A 19,783-nucleotide genomic window follows, 5' to 3' on the forward strand; every position below is an offset into this window, starting at 1 on the left:
AGAAAGACATTCCCCTTAGCAATATCATGTCCCATTCCTGATTGCTCCAGAAACATCAAATAAGCAGTGCATTTCAATAGACTGTGATTCAGAGGACAACCGCCCCCCCCCCAGTTCTCCCCTGAGCCGCAGCACTTCCACTAGTTTGAGCCTTTTGCTTTGCTGCTCTGGTCTGAGTCATGATTTCTATTCAAGTTCAATATAATTTCAGTACAAAATATAACCCTAAACCTATATTCCAATGCAGTTATAACACTATATATATGTATTTCGGTATCGAATATTATCTCCGAATTATGTTATATGACTTTCTTATCCTCTGTCAACTTATATGTATTAATTTATGATGTTACGTTTGTAATAACTAGGTTGCTATATTTATTTAGTTAAAAAAGTACAATTCAATTGACAATGAAATTTAATAATATTAATAAATTTTACTGATTAATTGATACTACTATACTCGCTATCTAGTTTTCCGTTAAACCTTACGCCTATTCCACCCATCCTTCTTGTATAATATATTTCTTGTCTTTCTGATAGAGTCAATGACAGTAATTAGCTCCTGTGATGCCTGATGCACAGGTGAGAACTCTGGCACTGAGTTGGGAAGCTGAGAGCTTGATGAACCCCATTTTAATTGCTTTGTGGGCATCCACCCTATTCTTCACCGTTTCTCATAAATGCCCATCAGAACTTTGTGTTTGCACCTAATTTGTTCATACTTTTTGTACCGAACATCATATCCTATTCCAATAGAATGGGATATGATGTTCAATCTTACATGTTTTGTAAGATCATGATTTGTAGGAGAACTCCCCCTTCAGTTATTCCCCGAGCTATGGATTCCACTATTTCAAAACAGTTGTTGTTTTAGGCTGAGGCATGATTTTCATTGCAATTGAATTTAACCTGAGAATACTACACATACAGATACTTAATTGCAATAATATGCATTTAGCCATCAAGTTTACATTATATGTATCATAGAGTTTTAAATTAATTATTTATTAGCAGTGGCAAGTTATATCTTCATGGGGCCCAAGGCAAAATGGAATTTGGGGGGGGCCCCATCTAAAGAAAAAACTAATAAAGAACATTTTAAATTTCATTTTAGCATTAGCATTAGTAGAGGCATTTGATGCAAGAAAGTAAGCTTATGCAGCATCAGCCAAAAATAAAAAAATTAATAAAAAATAAATAAATAAATAAAAAATAACCACTTCCAATCTCTCAGCTGCCCACACCAATGCCAGAGCTTGCACTTGGTCATCACGCAACACAGTGGCAGCCCCCAAGGCAGAATGCGCTGGTCCCAAAGGAACTAGTAGTTGTTGGTGACTCTATTGTCAGGGAAACGGGAAACATGCTTTGTAAAAAGGATAGGTGGAACAGGACCAGGGTATGTCTGCCAGGGGCAAAGGTTGATGATGTTGTAGAGCGGATATCATCTTTTAAGGGCACAAAAGGTGATATAGTTGTATACGTTGGCACAAATGATATTAAGAGTAGGAGAACGGCGGAATTACTTAACAAGTACAGGTCACTGTTGGAAAAAAGCCGTGAATTAGGGTTTGAATTTGAAAGTGTCTGCAATTCTGCCCAGACACGATAGGAGGGAGTATATGATGAGAGCCCTGTCGATCAATTCGGCCCTGGAAAGATTGTGCAAGGCTCAAGGGGTAGAATTTGTGGTCTGTACTTCTTAACAGGAGAGACTGCTTTTACAGGGATGGGATACACTTAAATAGAAAGGGTGCAAGAATGTTTGCTGATGCTATTGAGGCAGTGTTAGGTGGGTCGGAAAACTGCTAGATTGGGGGGATACAAGGACTAATAGATTAACAGTAGCCACTGGCAGAGGTGAAAGTGATTCTTGCACTCCTTCTGTTGGAATGAGCAGCAGCCTGGAAAATGAGATGCAGGATATTTCAGAGACTGCTGGGAATCATTGGGGTACAAGTAAACACATGGGTTGTGTTAGGGTAGCTAAGAAAAAGAACAGGTGCATGTATACTTGCATGTACACCAATGCTAGGAGTTTAGTAAATAAATTTGATGAATTTGAGGTATTGCTCAAAACATCAAAGGCAGATATTGTTGGGATTTCAGAGACGTGGTGTCACACAGATATAAGGAATGCAGAACTGGAATTTGGGGGGTACGTCTACAGAAAGGATAGACAGGATAGGAAGGGGGGAGGGGTTATGCTATTAGTTAAGAAATACATAAAATCCAAGGAAGTGAAGCCAGTCGACATCGCTGGACAGTGCAGTGTCGAGTCAGTTTGTTGTGACATAAGCATTGGGAGATCAAAATTGAGAGTAGGAGTGTGCTATAGGCCTAATGACTCTGAGGAGTATAATGAGCAATTGTGTCGAGAAATAGAGTGGACCAGTAAATCAGAATGTCTTATAATGGGGGATTTTAATTTCCCAGATATTGACTGGAATTTTTCGGTTGCTCACTCACACACTAGCAAGGCTTTTGGGGATTTATTGGATGATTGTTTTCTACATTAGCATGTTCGGGAGGCAACTAGAGGGAGTAATACTCTTGATTTGATTATCAGTAGTGATTCTTCATGCATTAAGAATCTGCAGATAAATGAACCACTAGGTGGCAGTGATCACAGTGTGCTGAAGTGGGATTTACTCAAAGAGGTAACTACCATTATTAGGAGTAAAGGGAAGGGTTATTGCTTTCGTAAAGGCGACTACGATGTACTGAGACGGTATTTAAATTCTATACAGTGGGACAAACTGATGATGTTACCAACAGCAAATTCAAAATGAAAGCATTCAAAGAACTTATCTTGGAAGCTACTAGGCTTTACATACCAACTAAAAAATATTGTTCAAGGTTTAGGCCTAAATGGATGTCAGATGAACTAATGAGACATATGGCAGAGAAGAAAAATGCATGGGATACATACAAATTAACACGTGACACAGAAGCCTATGATGGATACAAGTTGATCTGTAACCAAGTTACAAAGGAGGTTAGGCAGGCGAAGGCAGATTACGAGAAATCTTTGGCAAGGGATGCAAAAAAAACAGCAAAGAATTCTTTACTTATGTAAACTCTAGAAGGAAGGGGATGAATCAGATTGGTCCATTTGATATGAATGGGCCAACTGCTGATGATCCTGCTCAGGTAGCTAACAAACTAAATGAATATTTAGCATCGACATTCACACATGAGGAGTTATTCAGCGCGGGAATGCCAGAGATGTATTCAACTCTGGCAGTAAGCTAGACAATCTTGTAATAACTGAGAGTAAAGTGGAGGAGAAATTGTTGAAGATAAACACAAGAAAGGTACCTGGGGTGGATGGGATCTATCTAGTTATATTAAAGGAGGCAGTAAAGGAAGTAAGCAAACCCTTAGCCATAATTATGAGAGCTTCCTTGGACTCAAGGGAGGTACCCACACACTGGAGATGTGCAAATATGACCCAATTCACAAAGGAGGATCAAAGGCTGACACAAGTAATTATAGACCTGTGAGTTTAACTTCTGTTCCCGGAAAATTAATGGAGGCACTGGTTAAAGAAGCACTGCAGGATCATCTACACAGGACTTCAGTTATAGCTTGAACACAGCATGGTTAATGGGAAGTCTTGCCTGACCAATTTGATTGGATACTATGATGCAGTCACAAAAGAACTTTATGCAGGGAATAACTTTGATATTATATACTTGGATCTTAGAAAGGCTTTTGATACTGTTGCACATAGAAGACTGCTGCACAAATTTGAGCAGTGTGGCATTGGAGGCAAATTGCTGCTATGGATAAAGGGGTGGTTGAGGGGGAGGAGACAGAGAGTGGTAATCAATGGACACTGCTCATCGTGGACTAATGTTATTAGTGGAGTCCCTCAGGTGTCAGTATTGAATCCATTATTGTTTTCTGTATTTATAAATGATATTGATGATGGTATATCAAGCTTAATGTCCAAGTTTGGAAATGATACGAAGGTTGGGAGGGTTGTCAAGGACATTACTGACAGTATGCTGCTGCAACAGGATCTGGAAAGGTTGAGCAGATGGACTGAGAGGTGGCAAATGAAGTTTAACATTGACAAATGTAAAGTACTACATATGGGAAACAGCAACTCCAGAGAAACGTATCAACTCTGTGGTACTACACTGACAGTGGTAGAGAATGAAAGGGACCTGGGGGTGGTTGTGCAGGCAGATATGAAGTTCTCTGAGCAGTGCAGACGGGCTGCAAGAGTAGCTCATGGTGTATTGTGAATGATATATAGGAATTTTTCTAGCAGGGATAAGGATGCAGTTATTCCCTTGTATAAGGCAATGGTTAAGCCACACCTAGAGTACTCTGTACAGGCCTGGAGGCCTCATTTCAAGAAGGATGTAGAGCTGCTGGAACGAGTACAGAGAAGAGCAACAAGATGAGTGAATGGAACAAAGGGGTGTTCTTACGAAGAAAGGCTTAAGTTTTGCAAATTACAGTGTCTGGAGACTAGGCACAAGCGAGGTGATCTGATAGAGGTGTATAAAGTCTTGAATGGTTTGAGCATGCTCAATGCTGATGGGATTCTTCCTCTTGCTCAGAATAATCACCTGAGAGGTCATAAATTCAAATTGAGGAAAGACAGATGTAGGATAGACATGCGGAAATTTGCCTTTAGCCAGCGGGTGGTTGGCTGGTTGAACAGACTTCCATCCTTTGTCATGGAAGTTGATAGCCTAAATAAATTTAAGGCTCAGCTGGACAGGTATTTCGAACGAACAGAGGGGTGAAGTGGAAGTGGTTATTTTTTATTTATTTATTTATTTTTTGGCTGATGCTGCATAAGCTTGCTTTCTTGCATCAAATGCATCTACTAATGCTAATGCTAGATATATATGCATTACTTTCCTCGGTTGGTTATCATCTTTAAATTGATACCATTTAAAATGTTAATTTTAAGTTTAGAAGCAATGAAACAGTGCTAAAATAACCCCAGGGGGCTCACATCTGGTGAGTATGAGCTTGACACATCCAGGGTCCTGAGCTGGATATCATCATTATTCTCTTTGTTGGTAATTCTCTTCTGCTTCTGAGTCTCTCTCTCTCTCTCTCTCTCTCTCTCTCTCTCTCTTAGGGTAATTCAGAAATTGGTTTTTTTTTTTGGCTGGTGTACCAAAGCCTCAGGCTTCCTTGGACCATATGGCTAATAATAATAATAATAATAAGGGGCCTGATAGAACAACAGAAAACAGCGATAGTTAACCTAAAGGATTACTTCGAGAACAACACAGCACCACTCCACCAGGCCATAAGGAAGATAGATAAGTGGTATACCCCACTCAACCTAAGTGAGGAAACCCCTCACACCCATGGCAGACACTACAATGACCTCCATCAAGATCACATCGACACCATTGCTTCCAATGCATGGCTCACAAGCGGGACGCTCTTCACCGAGACTGAAGGATTCATGCTGGCCATCTAAGACCGTGTAATCAACACCACAAACTATAGAAAATACATCGCAAAGGTGCCCAGAATGTCTAATGACACATGTCAACGATGCCACCTGGCCTCAGAAACGATCCAACACATTACCGTAGGGTGCAAGGTGATCATCCAGACTAAGTACACTCATAGACATGACCAGGTAGCCAGGATAATACATCAGAAGCTAGTGAGAAAATACCAGTTGGTCAAAGAAAACGTACCATACTACAAGTACGAACCCCGGTCAGTACTAGAGCCCCAAACCCACAAGCTGTACTGGGACTGTGCCATAATAACGGATAAGACCATCCCGCACAACAGACCAGACCAGACATAGCCCTTGTGGACAAGATGGAAAAGGCTACCTACCTGATTGACATAATGGTGCTGAACACTAGCAATGGCCAGACAACCCATGAGGAAAAAATTAATTAGGAAGTACACTAACCTGAGACATGAGATCAAGGAGATATGGCATATGCAAGAAGTATCAACCATCCCAATCATCGTGTCAACCACCAGTATGGTACCAAAGACTCTAAATAGCAGCCTAGCAGCAATAGGTCTCCCAGAGAACACTTACAATGAACTCCAGAAAGTCGCAATCCTGAACACCTGTAGGATAGTCAGAGATTTCCTCGACCGACAATAACACCAGACATTACAACCACCCTGTGTTCTTGGTAGCAGTGCCCATCATGGAGTGGAATCCCCCAATCAGGCAGAAATAATATAAGAGCAACAACAATAATAATAATGTGCCCTGGATGTATACTGACTTTCCACATTATTGGGTCTTCTGATTGTTGTAAGTGAATTCGACCTAATTTAGTTACTGGTAGTGAAGGAGCTTTGGTTTTTCATTATAAATGTTATCAGTTGTAAAATAGTGCATTTGCATTATTACTACATAGTTGATTTTTTTAGACGCTGAAGTATGTACATTGGCATTATTATTGTAATATTTCATATAGTGAAATTCTTCACAACGAGGTGCCCTCCTTATATTTCAAATAAGTAATGCTATCCTGTTAGAGAGAGAGAGAGAGAGAGAGAAAGAGAGAGAGAGAGAGAGAGAGAGAGAGAGAGAGAGAGAGAGAGAGAGAGAGAGATGATGATGATGAGGATGTGATGTTACTTATGTTTAGTTGAATACCACTACACAAACAGCACTGTTTTGAAGCTGTTTGGCTTCTCATCAAATTTCACAATATGAGATGTTACAATAATGAAGTCAATGTACAAAACTTTGGTTTGTCTAAAAAATTCAACTATGTAATGATGATGTAAATGCACTAACTAATGACACAGTTCAAATTTTACATAGTTTGAGGCTTTCTGCCCTAAAATATTATTAGTCTGAGTGGTGGTACTTAACTGAAAATAAATAACAGACGTGAGATGGGGGAGCCAGACGTGTTCAAAGCTGCTAAGTGAATTTTTTTTATTTATTGATTTGAAAATTGTTTTTCTAAAATTTTTTATTTAAATTTAGTAGTATAGCATTATTTTGTGATTTTCTGATTAATCTGGTGTATTTATTCTTTACTCGGCCTTGTAATTGCTTAAAAGTATCAGTAAGGTATCAAATCCATGTGTTACAAGTTGCAGCTCCACTGAACAAGAAGTTTTTTAGCCATATTTAGCCGCTTTATTGACCATTTTTTACATTAAATTATTTTCTATAAGTAGCTTATAGACCTATTCAGGATCATTAGTTTATTCTGAATTGAGACAGCGAGATTTGGAAGTTAATTAATACTTAAGTGTCCGTAGATTTACCGTTCGTAACTTGCCGCCTTTGTTATACGATACGTTATATTCGGAACTAGATAGCGTTAGTATAGTATAATATTGTCAATAATTCATTAAAATCTATTAAACTTGTTAAACTTCGTTGTCAATTAAATTGTACTATTAACTAAATATATATAATAACTTAGATTACAATCATAACATAATTAATTAATACATAACTTAATACGGAAGTTATATAAGGGGAACTCGTAGATAATTAATACTTGATACTGAAAAATGTATGTACCATTATAACTGTTGGTATACAAGTTTAGGCTTATAATTTTGTACTGAAATTGCAATTTTATTGAAAGTAAATCGAAATCATGAATCAGACCAGAGCAGCAAAGCAAAAGGCTCAAGCTAATGGGAGTGCTGTGGCTCAGAGGAGAACTGAGGGGGGCAGTTGCCCTCTGAATCACAGACTTTTAAAATGCACTGCTTGCATGATGTTTGGGGAGCAATCAGGTATGGGACATGATATTGCCATGGGGGGATGCCTTTGTGTGATATTGCCATGGGGGATGTAAGGAGTGTAACTAAATCAGGCAACAACTCAGCGTTGTTATGGGCCTATATGAGAGCTTGAAGGACAGGATGGATGCCCTCGAAGGAACTAAATTGAGGGGCGCATCAAGCTCTCAGCTGCCCACATCAACACCAGAGCTTGCACTTGATCATCGCGCAACACAGTGGCAACCCCGAAGGCACAATGCGCTGGTCCCACAGGAACTAGTAGTTGTTGGTGACTCTATTGTCAGGGAAACGGGGAACATGCTTTGTAAAAAGGATAGGTGGAACAGGACCAGGGTATGTCTGCCAGGGGCAAAGGTTGATGACGTTGTAGAGCAGATATCATCTTTTAAGGGCACAAAAGGTGATATAGTTGTACACGTCGGCACAAATGATATCAAGAGTAGGAGACCGGCAGAATTACTTAACAAGTACAGGTCACTGTTGAAAAAAAGCCTTGAATTAGGGTTGAATTTGAAAGTGTCTGCAATTCTGCCCAAACACAATAGGAGGGAGTATATGATGATAGCCTTGTCGATCAATTCGGCCTGGAAATATTGTGCAAGGCTCAAGGGGTAGAATTTTTTTCAGCCTGGACTGTACTTGTTAACAGGAGAGACTGCTTCTAAAGGGATGGGATACACTTAAATAGAAAGGGTGCAAGAATATTTGCTGATGCTATCGAGGCAGTGTTAGGTGGGTCGAAAAACTGCTAGCTTGGGGGATACAAAGACTAATAGATTAACAGTAGCCACTGGCAGAGGTGAAAGTGATTCTTGCACTGCTTCTATTGGAATGAGCAGAAGCCTGAAAAACAAGATGCAGGATATTTCAGAGACTGCTGGAAGTCATTGTGGTACAAGTAAACACATGGGTTGTGTTATGGTAGCTAAGAATAGTAACAGGTGCATGCTTACTTGCGTGTATACCAATGCTAGGAGTATGGTGAATAAATTTGATGAATTTGAGGTATTGCTCAAAGCATCAAAGGTGGATATTGTTGGGATATCAGAGACGTGGTGTCACACAGATATAAGGAATGCAGAACTGGAATTTGGGGAGTACAACTTCTACAGAAAGGTTAGACAGGATAGGAAGGGAGGAGGGGTTATGCTATTAGTTAAGAAACACATAAAATCCAAGGAAGTAAAAAGTGTTCGATGTCGACTGAAAGTTAAGCCAGTCGACATCGCTGGACAGTGCAGTATCGAGTCAGTTTGGTGTGACATAAGCATTGGGAGATCAAAATTGAGAGTAGGAGTGTGTTATAGGCCTAATGACTCTGATGAGTATAATAAGAAACTGTACAGGGAAATAGAGTGGGCCAGTACATCAGACAGTCTTATAATGGGGGATTTTAATTTCCCAGATATTGACTAGAATTTGTTGGTTGGTTACTCACACACTAGCAAGGCTTTTGTGGATTTATTGGATGATTGTTTTCTACATCTGCATGTTCGGGAGGCAACTAGAGGGAGTAATACTCTTGATTTGATTATCAGTAGTGATTCTTCATGCATTAAGAATCTGCAGATAAAGGAGCCACTAGGTGGCAGTGATCACAGTGTGCTGAAGTGGGATTTACTCAAAGAGGTAACTACCATCAGGGGTAAAGGGAAGGGTTATTGCTTTCGTAAAGGCAACTACGATGGTCTGAGACAGTATTTAAATTCTATGCAGTGGAACCAACTGAAGATGTTACCAACAGCAAATTCAAAATGGGAAGCATTCAAAGAACTTATCTTGGAAGTTGCTAGGCTTTACATACCAATTAAGAAATATTGTTCAAGGCCTAAATGGATGTCAGATGAATTAATGAGCATATGACACAGAAGAAAAATGCATGGGATACATATAAATTATCAGGTGACACAGAAGCCTATGATAGATACAAGTTGATCTGTAACTAAGTTACAAAGGAGGTTAGGCAGGCGAAGGCAGATTACGAGAAATCTTTGGCAGTGGATGCAAAGAAAAACAGCAAAGAGTTCTTTACTTATGTAAACTCTAAAAGGAAGGGGATGAATCAGATTGGTCCACTTGATATCAATGGGTCAACTGTTGATGATCCTGCTCAGGTAGCCAACAAACTAAATGAATATTTTGCATCGACATTCACACATGAGGAGTTATTCAGCGCGGGGAATGCCAGAGGTGTATTCAACTCTGGCAGAAAGCTAGAGAATCTTGTAATAACTGAGGGTATATTGGAGGAGAAATTGTTGAAGATAAACACAAGAGAGGTACCTGGGTGGATGGGATCTATCCAGTTATATTAAAGGAGGCAGCAAAGGAAGTAAGCAAACCCTTAGCCATAATTATGAGAGCTTCCTTGGACTCAGGGGAGATACCCAGACTGGAGATGTGCAAATGTGACCCCAATTCACAAAGGAGGATCAAAGGCCGACACAAGTAATTATAGACCTGTGAGTTTAACTTCTGTTCCAGGAAAATTAATGGAGGCACTGGTTAAAGAAGCACTGCATGGTGTTTTATATTCATTTGCTTTCTCCATTGGCTGTGATATTACGTGAAGGTGATCCATAGTTGAGAATCTTGCCCTAAAGCCAGCTTGCTCTTTCGGTTGATTCTCATCAATTATTCTTTCTAATCTGTTAGTAATGACTCTTGTGAACAACTTTTAGATGTGGGATAACAAGCTAATTGGTCTATAATTTCCAATTTCTGATTTATTTCCTTTCTTATGCAGCAAAACTATGATTGCATTATTCCACTGCTTATGTGTCACACCTTTTCTAATGCACTTTGTGAAGAGCCTTGCCAGTTTTTGTGTTATGTCTCTTCCTCCCAATTTTAACAACTCTACAGTAACTTCATCTTCCCCCAGGGCTTTCTGATTCTTCATTTTCTTCAATGCATGTTCTACCTCATCAGGAAGAATATCGGGTACGTCATATGTGTTCCTAATTTGCGATCCATCTTCCCCACTGCTGGCATCATTCCCTCACTCCTTGTATAATTAATTCACTATAGTAGTCTTCTGCTATTTGAATTATGTTTATAAGTACACCATCGCTATTCTTCAGTTTCAGTATCATTTGTCTTTCTCTGTTACTGCACATGGCTGCTGATTTAAATCCTTTGTTTTCCCTTAATGCTTGTTCTACTTTTCTTGTGTTAAATCTTCTTATGTCCTCTCTGAGTCTCTTTCTAATGGTTTTGCATAACTCAGTATACTCAATTTTTTCCTTGTCAGTGTTTATCTTGCTCTTCATTTTTCGCCTTCGATTCATCATAACAAGTGTCTCAAACTTGTTCTTAATTTTTTCTTCTTTGGATTTCTTTTTCCCTATAGATTTTTTGGGCTTTAACACTTTCAGAAAGTTGTAATATTCTTCGTCGATACCTTGGTCCTGAGCAGTCTGCAGAAGCTCAAACTTGTTCTTAAGTTCCAGTACATACTACGTTTTCTCCCCTTCTGTTATCTCAAAGACTTGTATTATTTACTCGAGTCAGTTTTTTCCTTTCCTTTCCTACATCTATATCAAGTGTACATCTTACCATTCTGTGATCACTTCCAACATTTACCTTATTCAGGACAGTAACATCATTCACAGTATATCTTCTGTTAGTGAGGATGAAGCCGATTTTATTAGTTGTTAATCCATTTGGATTCTTCCATGTCCACTTTCTGTTCACCTTTTTCTTGAAAAAAAGTATTCATTACTGACAATCCTTGAGATTCTGCAAATTCCACAAGTCTTTCAGCTCTTTCATTTCTTTTACCAATTCCAAAATTTCCTATAGTTCCTCTTTCTGCACTGTTTTGTCTTTTTCCAACCTTAGCATTGAAGTCCCCAATGATAATAGTGTAGTGGGTTTTCTGCTCATCTAGAAGACTCTCAATTTCAGTGAACATTTCTTCAACCTCTTCATCATCATGGCTCTATGTTGGTGCATAAATCATTATAACCTTTAGCTTGTATCTCTTAGAAATCTTGAGTATTAGTCTTGACACCCGTGGTGATGTACTTTTGAATTCCAGAATGTTGTTTTTTAAATCTTTATGGACCAGAAACCCAACTCCACCTTCACTCCTTTCACTGTTTCCATTGGTGTACAGCAGATTTCCACTTGATAAACTTATAAGTGATTCATTTCTTCTTCTTCTTGTTTCAGCCAAACTGATGATATTCCAATTCACATTTTCTAATTCCTTTTCCAGTTCTAATATCCTGTCTTCATCAGTGAGTGATCTTAAATTGTAACAGGCCAAGTTCAGTTTCCATGCATGGCAGCCTGGTCGTACCCAGAGATTCTTAGCTCCCTCTGCTTCCACTCTGATCCTCTCACTGTCATAAGAGGGGGAGTGAAAGCTGCTGGGGACTGAGGGCCATTTTTTTTGTCGTGCTGTCATATGCTGGAGGGTTTGGTTTTTTCCTCTTCACGCTGACGAGGTGTCTTGAAGAGAACCACTCTACACGTTCGTTGCCACCTAAGTGACGCAACAGGCTTACTCGAGAAGGTATGCATGAGTGGGTTTTAGGGAGGCAGGCCAACCAGACTTCTCCTAAATCTTCTGTAATAGAAAGATATAGAATCCATCAGTGTTTTAGCCTGAGTGTCTGATAACACGCAGGATACCTGTTCCCCTCTAAGCTCCTCCTTAAATACCTTAGTCAAGTTACTATGAAATGTTTAGTTTATGTTAATATGTTAATTACAGGACTTGAGTCTCTCTCTCTCTCTCTGTAAAAACATCCCTTTTAGTATTATCATATGGTGAAATTTATAATGAAAATATAATGAAATTTATATCGATAAGTTTACTGTCTTTCTTTTATAGGTACAGGTTACTATTTACAGATAACGAAAGAAGTGAACTGTGATATTACTCAGATTACCAAAATAGTTGAACGTTATGCTGTAGGAGCAAAACTAGAAAGTAATATAGAAAATGAATTAATATATTCACTTCAAGAAGACACATCAGAATTTGGTAAGATGCTTGAGAAGCTGGAAAACTCAAGCCAGAAACTTGGTATTTTGTCATACAGAATAACCATGACAACGATGGAAGATGTTTTTCATAAGTATGCAGTTTGTTTTCAATTAAATTGATATACAAGGTGGCCAAAAATTTGTTGTCACTGCTTCAGTTTTCCTAATTGCAAATGTGTATACAAGTATTGAGGAATGAATCACTGATTGTTGTCTATAGGAACAGTGAATGACTTTTCTTACTTTTCCCCATTGTGATATGAAATTACACTGAATCAGTGAGATGGAAGGTAGTAGGAACTGTAATGTTTTGCATTTTTATGATATGATCTGAAATTATTCGGTCTCTTTGTTCTCATTTTCACTAGTTTTATATACTGTTTACCACTTCCCTTGCTTGAAGGTCCTCAGATGGTACCATTTGGCTGAACAGTTATAATTCTTGTGTTTACTACATATGGCATGGCTTACTCTCAAAGTTTCTAAAACAATAAAAAAAAAATGTACATACAGTGGCTGACAAAAAAACTGCATCACCTTAAAAAAAGTAACATTTATAGTGAAACATATAAGATATTGTTTGATTATAGTAATTTTTTTTGTTGCAAAGCAAAGGTATTGTGTCAGATAATACTTCTATTGCATCAGACAGTAATTGCAAGATATTGCATCAGCCATTTCTATAAATGCAGTGTTAGAAGGGGATACCCATTCATTAGTATCCAGTTTTGTGGAGATGTAAGCATTGCTCCATATGTTCAGTTGATACCAAGAAAAAAGTGTAACTGTTGTTCTGTCCCAGGAAGGGTTTCCACGGTGCTATAACTGATAAAATTGACTCTCAACAGTATCCCGGGTGCTGAAATTAAAGCATGAAACTAGTGATGTGAAAAGAAGACCTGGATCAGCCCAAAAGAGAGTATCTACGCCTTCCCAAGATCGATATTTGAAATGGCTATGCCTTCATAATCGTCATGCTAGTGCTCCTGATTTAAAACTGGACTTTGAGATGGCCTCTGGTGTTGAAACATGCACGAACTATCCAGAGACGCCTTTCGGAATGTGGTCTGCATGTCTATCGGCCCAAGAAGAAGCTTTTGTTGACCCAACAAATGAGGAAGAAGCAACTTTCTTGGGTTAAAATGCATGTTTCATGGACAAAAGACCAATGGGACACCATCTTTTATGACGAATTGAAATTCAACCTTCATGGCTCGGATGGGAAGCAATATGTCAGAAGATGAAAATTGGAGGCCTACCATCCTGACTGTATAACACCGACTGTAAAGTTCCCTGCCGGTCAGATGGTCTGGGGATGCATAACAAGCAAAGGGGTGGAGCGAATTAAGTTTATTAACGGAACAGTGAATGCAGAAACTTTCACTGGCGTCTTGAAGGAGTTCCTGAAACCCATTATTATTATTAGCCATATGGTTCAAGGAAGCCTGAAGCTTATGCTGAACCAGCAAAAAAAAAAAAAAATTCCCCGAGTTACCCTGAGAGAGAGAGAGAGAGAGAGAGAGTAAAAAGGAATCATCAAGAAAGAGAAGAATGATGATATCCAGCTCAGAACCCTGGGTGTGCCAAGCCCATACTCACCACATGTGAGCCCCCGATGTGACCACACAGTAGTCCAAAACTGCATTCTTCAACAGGACTCAGCACTTTGCCACACAGCAAAATTGGTAAGTTTTATGCTCTTTAGATTTAATGATGAGTTAGTCGTATTGTCTCACAAGGCTTAAAACATACTCTTACACCAATGTTTTCCCTTGTTTTTCTCCCTTAAGGTGCAGTCATACCTCAGAAATGCTAGCATTAGAGTGTTGGACTGGCTTGGCAACAGAGACAGATTTGAACCCTATTGAAAATTGCTGGTACATAACATCGTCTAAAATGGCTCAGAAGCCAACAAGTAAGATTCAGCTGCTGGAGAGCATTGTAAATGTGTGGTACCATGAAATTGGGCAACCGTATATCCAGAATTTGATTAACTCTATACCAGATCATTGCAAGGCTGTAATTGAAGCTTGAGGAGGAAAAACAAAATATTGAGGACTTATTTTGCTGATTTACAGTACATAATACTATTACGTTAACTTGTCATTTCAGCTTGTACATGTAAATGCAATAAAATGTATGTTTGGTTGTCATGATTGCATGAATTGTTATATTTCCATTAATTAAGCATTTTACCCTTTGGGAAGAGATTTATGGCAATTAGATAGAGTATTTTATTGGATTTCATTCTCAAAGATATATATCCCATCTAAAAAATACATTTTGAACATTTCTGAAATCCACAATGCAGTGCAAAACACATTATTTGCAAAATTCATAAGTGACACAGTTTTTTTGTATGCCACTGTATATAAACATGAAATGAACTTTATGTAAGATTTGGATATTACAAAATGTTTCCCATTCTAATTTGAGAAATTTTCTAATGCTTAGTGAAATATTATCCCACCCTAATTTAATTGCAATACAGTGATTTGTTACGTAGTACCAAGATCAAGTTAAGGAATATGTGGTATTACTTGTAATATTTGTGTTATATTCATTTATATGCACGAACAACTGCAATGGCCACAATATGCATTTGCTTTCATTCTGATTCATTCTGCAATTGTTGTAAAAAGAGGCTTTCATGATTTCAAAAATTTAAGCTGGGGTAATGCAAATTTTTGGTCCCTTATTTTAGTATGTTATAGATGTTCCTGTTCATTAAAATAATTTACTTAGATATCAGTGGTGGACTGGGTCTAAAAATATTGGTTGCCAGGAGACAAAGGGGACCCACCCACAACTATTATATTTTCAATCTACTAAAAGGTAATTAACATTTTTAGCATATTGTCTAATGCAACCCCAGGGGCTCACATCTGGTGAGTATGGGCTTGGCACACCCAGAGTCCTGAGCTGGATATCACCATTCTTCTGTTTCTTGGTGATTCCCTTCTATATATATATATATATATATATATATATATATATATATACAGTAAACCCCCGCTATTTGCGGTTGCTGATTTAGGTGTCTCCGTGGCCAGGTGGGAAGGAGCAGCAGTTCGTAGCACACGCTTCTTGATTAGACCGGGGTTCGAGCCCGTCACCACCAAATACGGAGGATGCGGAAAGGTCAAGGGAATGACCACCGCATATTCCCGGAGCAATATGGCCTTAGTTGCTAATGCTCCTAAAAACCAAACAACTAAAAAAAAAAAAAAAAAAGGTTGCTGATTTAATATAAAATGAAACCTAAAAAAATGTGAATTTTAAAGCACCGTGAACATTTTCCACCATAAAAAGACATGGGCATGGCTAAAATCATCTTTCCTGGTCAAAACAGCATTCAGTGGGGGGGGGGGGGACAAAATCGCGAGCGTGGATGTTTCTAGCTAATCCTTATTCAGCATGTGCTATGCGCTTGTCATGGAAGATTTCATGGTTTGATTTTAATTTATATGCTTATAAATTGAATAAATTTATAAATTGATATGCTTACAAAAGTGAAAAATCTACCGTTTTGCAGTGTGTTAGTGTAAACAGACTTTTTCGAGTGTATTAACGGAAGAAAGTGACTTTATTGTGGACAAGTTCTTTTCTAAAGAACTTGTCCACAATACTTGTCTTTTCTAAAGAACTTGTCCACAACCCTACAAAAATATGGCTACGAATAACAAGGGAATTGTGAAAAGATCAAAGGTGATGACATTAGCGAATAAAATTCAGTTATTAGACAAAATTTCTAATGGTGAAAGCATCTCGTCAGTGGCAAAGCATCATAAAATCAATGTCAATGGTACAATCAATCAAGAAATTGGAAGAAAAAATCCGCCGTAATGTCCGTGAAAACGCGCTAATTGCTTCAAAAATTTGCTCTGTAACTCGTGATGTTAAATTAGAAAAAATGGAAAAAGCTTTAAATCTGTGGATAGAAAACCGAACTCAAAATAAAATTCCCTTAAGTTCACTCATCATTCGTGAAAAGGCAAAACACCTTTATCAACACTTTAGTTAAACTGGTGATAGAACTGGCGGGATAAGTTAAGACGCTGGATGGAAAGATTTGTTTGAAAGTTCTAATAAATATTACATGTAATATTAAATTTAATATTAAATGTAATATTAATATTACATTTAATATTAATAAAAAGAAACAATAAATATTACATTTAATATTAATAAAAAGAAACAATAAATATTACATTTAATATTAAATGTAATATTTATTGTTTCTTATTTTCATTTCGATGCCTTATGCTTGCATTTTACTATGTACTGTCTATGTACATAGTCATATTATGAAGGTACATATAATACATACATAGACAAAATTTTAGACTACTTTTTCTTATATATTTCATACTTTGGAATGGAACCCCTTTATTACTATGGGAGCCATAACTCAGTATTTGCGTTTTCGGTATTCGTGGCACTTCTCAGGAACGTAACCCCCGCGAATAGCAGGGGTTTACTGTATATACACACACACACAAACTTGGAAATTTTTTTTTTAGCTGTTGCAGCATAAGCTTCAGGCTTCCTTGCACTATATGACTAGTAATAATAATAATAATGTTATTGCAAGGGAAATAACATTATTATTATTACTAGCCACTTGCCATCGGGCAAGCTGACACCCTGACCAGTCTGCCACTGCTAGATATACAGGATGAGTCAAAAGTAGCTTCACATGTTTGGTGCCTTATAACTTTTTCTATGGGTTTTTATTCATTTTTTCTTAGTACAAGAAACATTGTACCGGGATCAAATTAGTACAAGCCCACAGTTGCAGTGGAAGTAATGGGTACGTTTCAATATGACTTCCAGCAGTAATGTAGCACACATTCCAATGGTAATTAACCTGTTGCCAGATATGCTTTAATATGGCTAGTTTAACTGTGCTGACTGCTGCAGTGATTCTTCATTTCAAGTCATTCACATCGTTTGGTGGTGGTGGGAGTGGTTGCTTGTATGTCTTGTCCTTAATGTAATCCTACAGAAAGCCGTCCAGTGATATAACAATGTAAGATCCAGCAAGAAAACTGACCACAGAATTGGAACAGTATACCCTATCCATTGGCCTGGAAAGTAAAGATCCAAAAAAGACTTGAATATCCTTATAGAGTGAGGGGGGGGGTGCCATTAAAGGGCAAATTGTTGCCCCTCAGATCATTTTAAACAATTTGCAGAATCAGATAATTCTACAGCATATCCCAATACACAAGACTGGTGATTGTTCTTTCTGTGGAGAAGAATGGGCTGTACAATTTCTGCAACTTACAACACAAACCACATTAACTCTGAAACTATCTCGAATATATTACAAAAATCATGTTCAGTTTTTTACTTCCTCGTCCTTTCATATTGTGCATTTTTGCCATGATGTGGAACGTTCACTGTCACTAAACATAAAACTTTCAAGCAGTGCTTCATCTTCTGCCACATTGGTAAACATGTCCACACAGAACATCTGATATTTGATTTTTTCATCAGTTATAATGGCTTGTACCATCTGCAAATAATATGGTTTTAGATGCAACTGTATATGTGACACTTTCTACACCTTTTTTGGTGGCACACCAAATTCTCTGCTGGCTTGACATGTTGATTTTTGTGAAGAGTCAAACTACCTCTTCACTTATGACAAATCTGTCAGTCATATGTTGATTATCTGATCAACTTTTTTTTCTTTTTTTTTTTTGGTAGTTGTTGCCGCATCAGCTTCTGTGGCCATAATGCACCTCCCAAGGTTTTTGCAGTACTTTGATCCAAGCCCGAGGCTCGATTTTAACCCGCAACCTTTGGGTTGCCAGGCAGGCACTTTACTCACCCAGCTAGCCCGGTCGGATAGCTGCCAACACTTTGAGTCTATGATGGAATGCATATTTTTGACTTGAGTTGATCCCTTTCTCACATAGTTTTCTCTGTCTTTTTATTTTCACAAAAAAAAAAAAAAAAAAATAGTAAGTCTACATTAAAATCAGAATTTTTAAAAATTCTGTGACTTTATGTTTGTGAAATAGTTGAAAACACTTGTATTTGCATTGCATCATGTCATTACATTTTAATGAAACCTTTAAAAATGAGATGTGTCTGTAGCGTTCATGCTGTGGCTGTTAACCAGATTTGTGGGATCTTCAAGATCCCATATGATTTCAAAGATTTCATTTAAAACTTTGATTTCTCCATTTAAAATTCAGAATTAAAATTTGTTAATTTTATCATGCGAACAAGAAGCATTCATGATTGAGTTGGCTTATTCTTGATAATTATATGCTTGCACTGAACAAACAAACATAAATTTAAAATTATTGAAGAAACAAAGGTAGATGACTTCCATCAACTGGTGAAATACCACCACTTTGCTTATTGGAGGCTTGAAGTGGTGAAACCCAAGTTTAGTCTCTAGAGCAAAGTTTCCCGGCATACTCCTCCCCCCATACTTCTCCTTCAACCCATGCACGGTACTAAGTACTATAGGTTTTGATACCTTTCGTGTTTGGGGTTTTCATAAAAAAAAATAATAAAAAATAAACTTAAAATTAGTGGCAACTCTCATCTATATATTAATATGGAAGCTGTTTTCTTGAGACGGCCATTGTGAACAGTAGGCTTAACCCATCGGGCTGAAAGTGGTCTCAAATTGAAGATATTTCTTTCTAGGTATGCAGAAAAAAATGGGAAAATATAAAAATTCCGAATAGTTTTATTTTATGGAATGGGCCAGTTTTGTCTACTAGCGATGCCCACCTTAGCTCCACTATGCTGCTGTGCTACTCTGACTGGTTGTGTTGATCGTACCTTGCGGCAAAGAAGAAATATGCATTTTCGTGTTCCTGCAAATGCACCCAGGATTTGTCTAAAATGTGCATTTAAGGATCCGAAAGATTTAATATGTCACAGTATTGGCTTACTTAGTGAAAGGTGTTCATTGTCAAGTCTTACATTTTAAGTGTGAAAAAGTCGTGGATCATTTTATTTTACTGCGGAATATGGCAACTTCAGAAGGATTGATCAATAGTACGAAACTTAT

The 19,783-nt window shown here is 37.9% G+C and overlaps 1 protein-coding gene across 1 annotated transcript in view; it reads left to right on the top strand.

Moving 5' to 3' along the window:
- The window catches only part of LOC150088380 (phospholipid-transporting ATPase ABCA3-like), a 433,767-nt gene that overhangs the window by 220,613 nt on the left and 193,371 nt on the right, over window positions 1–19,783 (top strand). The window contains exon 14 of the mRNA XM_090370142.1: window positions 12,587–12,781. Coding sequence (XP_090226268.1) covers window positions 12,587–12,781 — 195 coding nt within the window. The remainder of the gene's footprint in view (window positions 1–12,586; window positions 12,782–19,783) is intronic.

The sequence above is a fragment of the Mastigoproctus giganteus genome, chromosome 3 (assembly GCF_048544385.1).
Source record: "Mastigoproctus giganteus isolate SK-2022 chromosome 3, ASM4854438v1, whole genome shotgun sequence".
NCBI lineage: Eukaryota > Metazoa > Arthropoda > Arachnida > Uropygi > Thelyphonidae > Mastigoproctus > Mastigoproctus giganteus.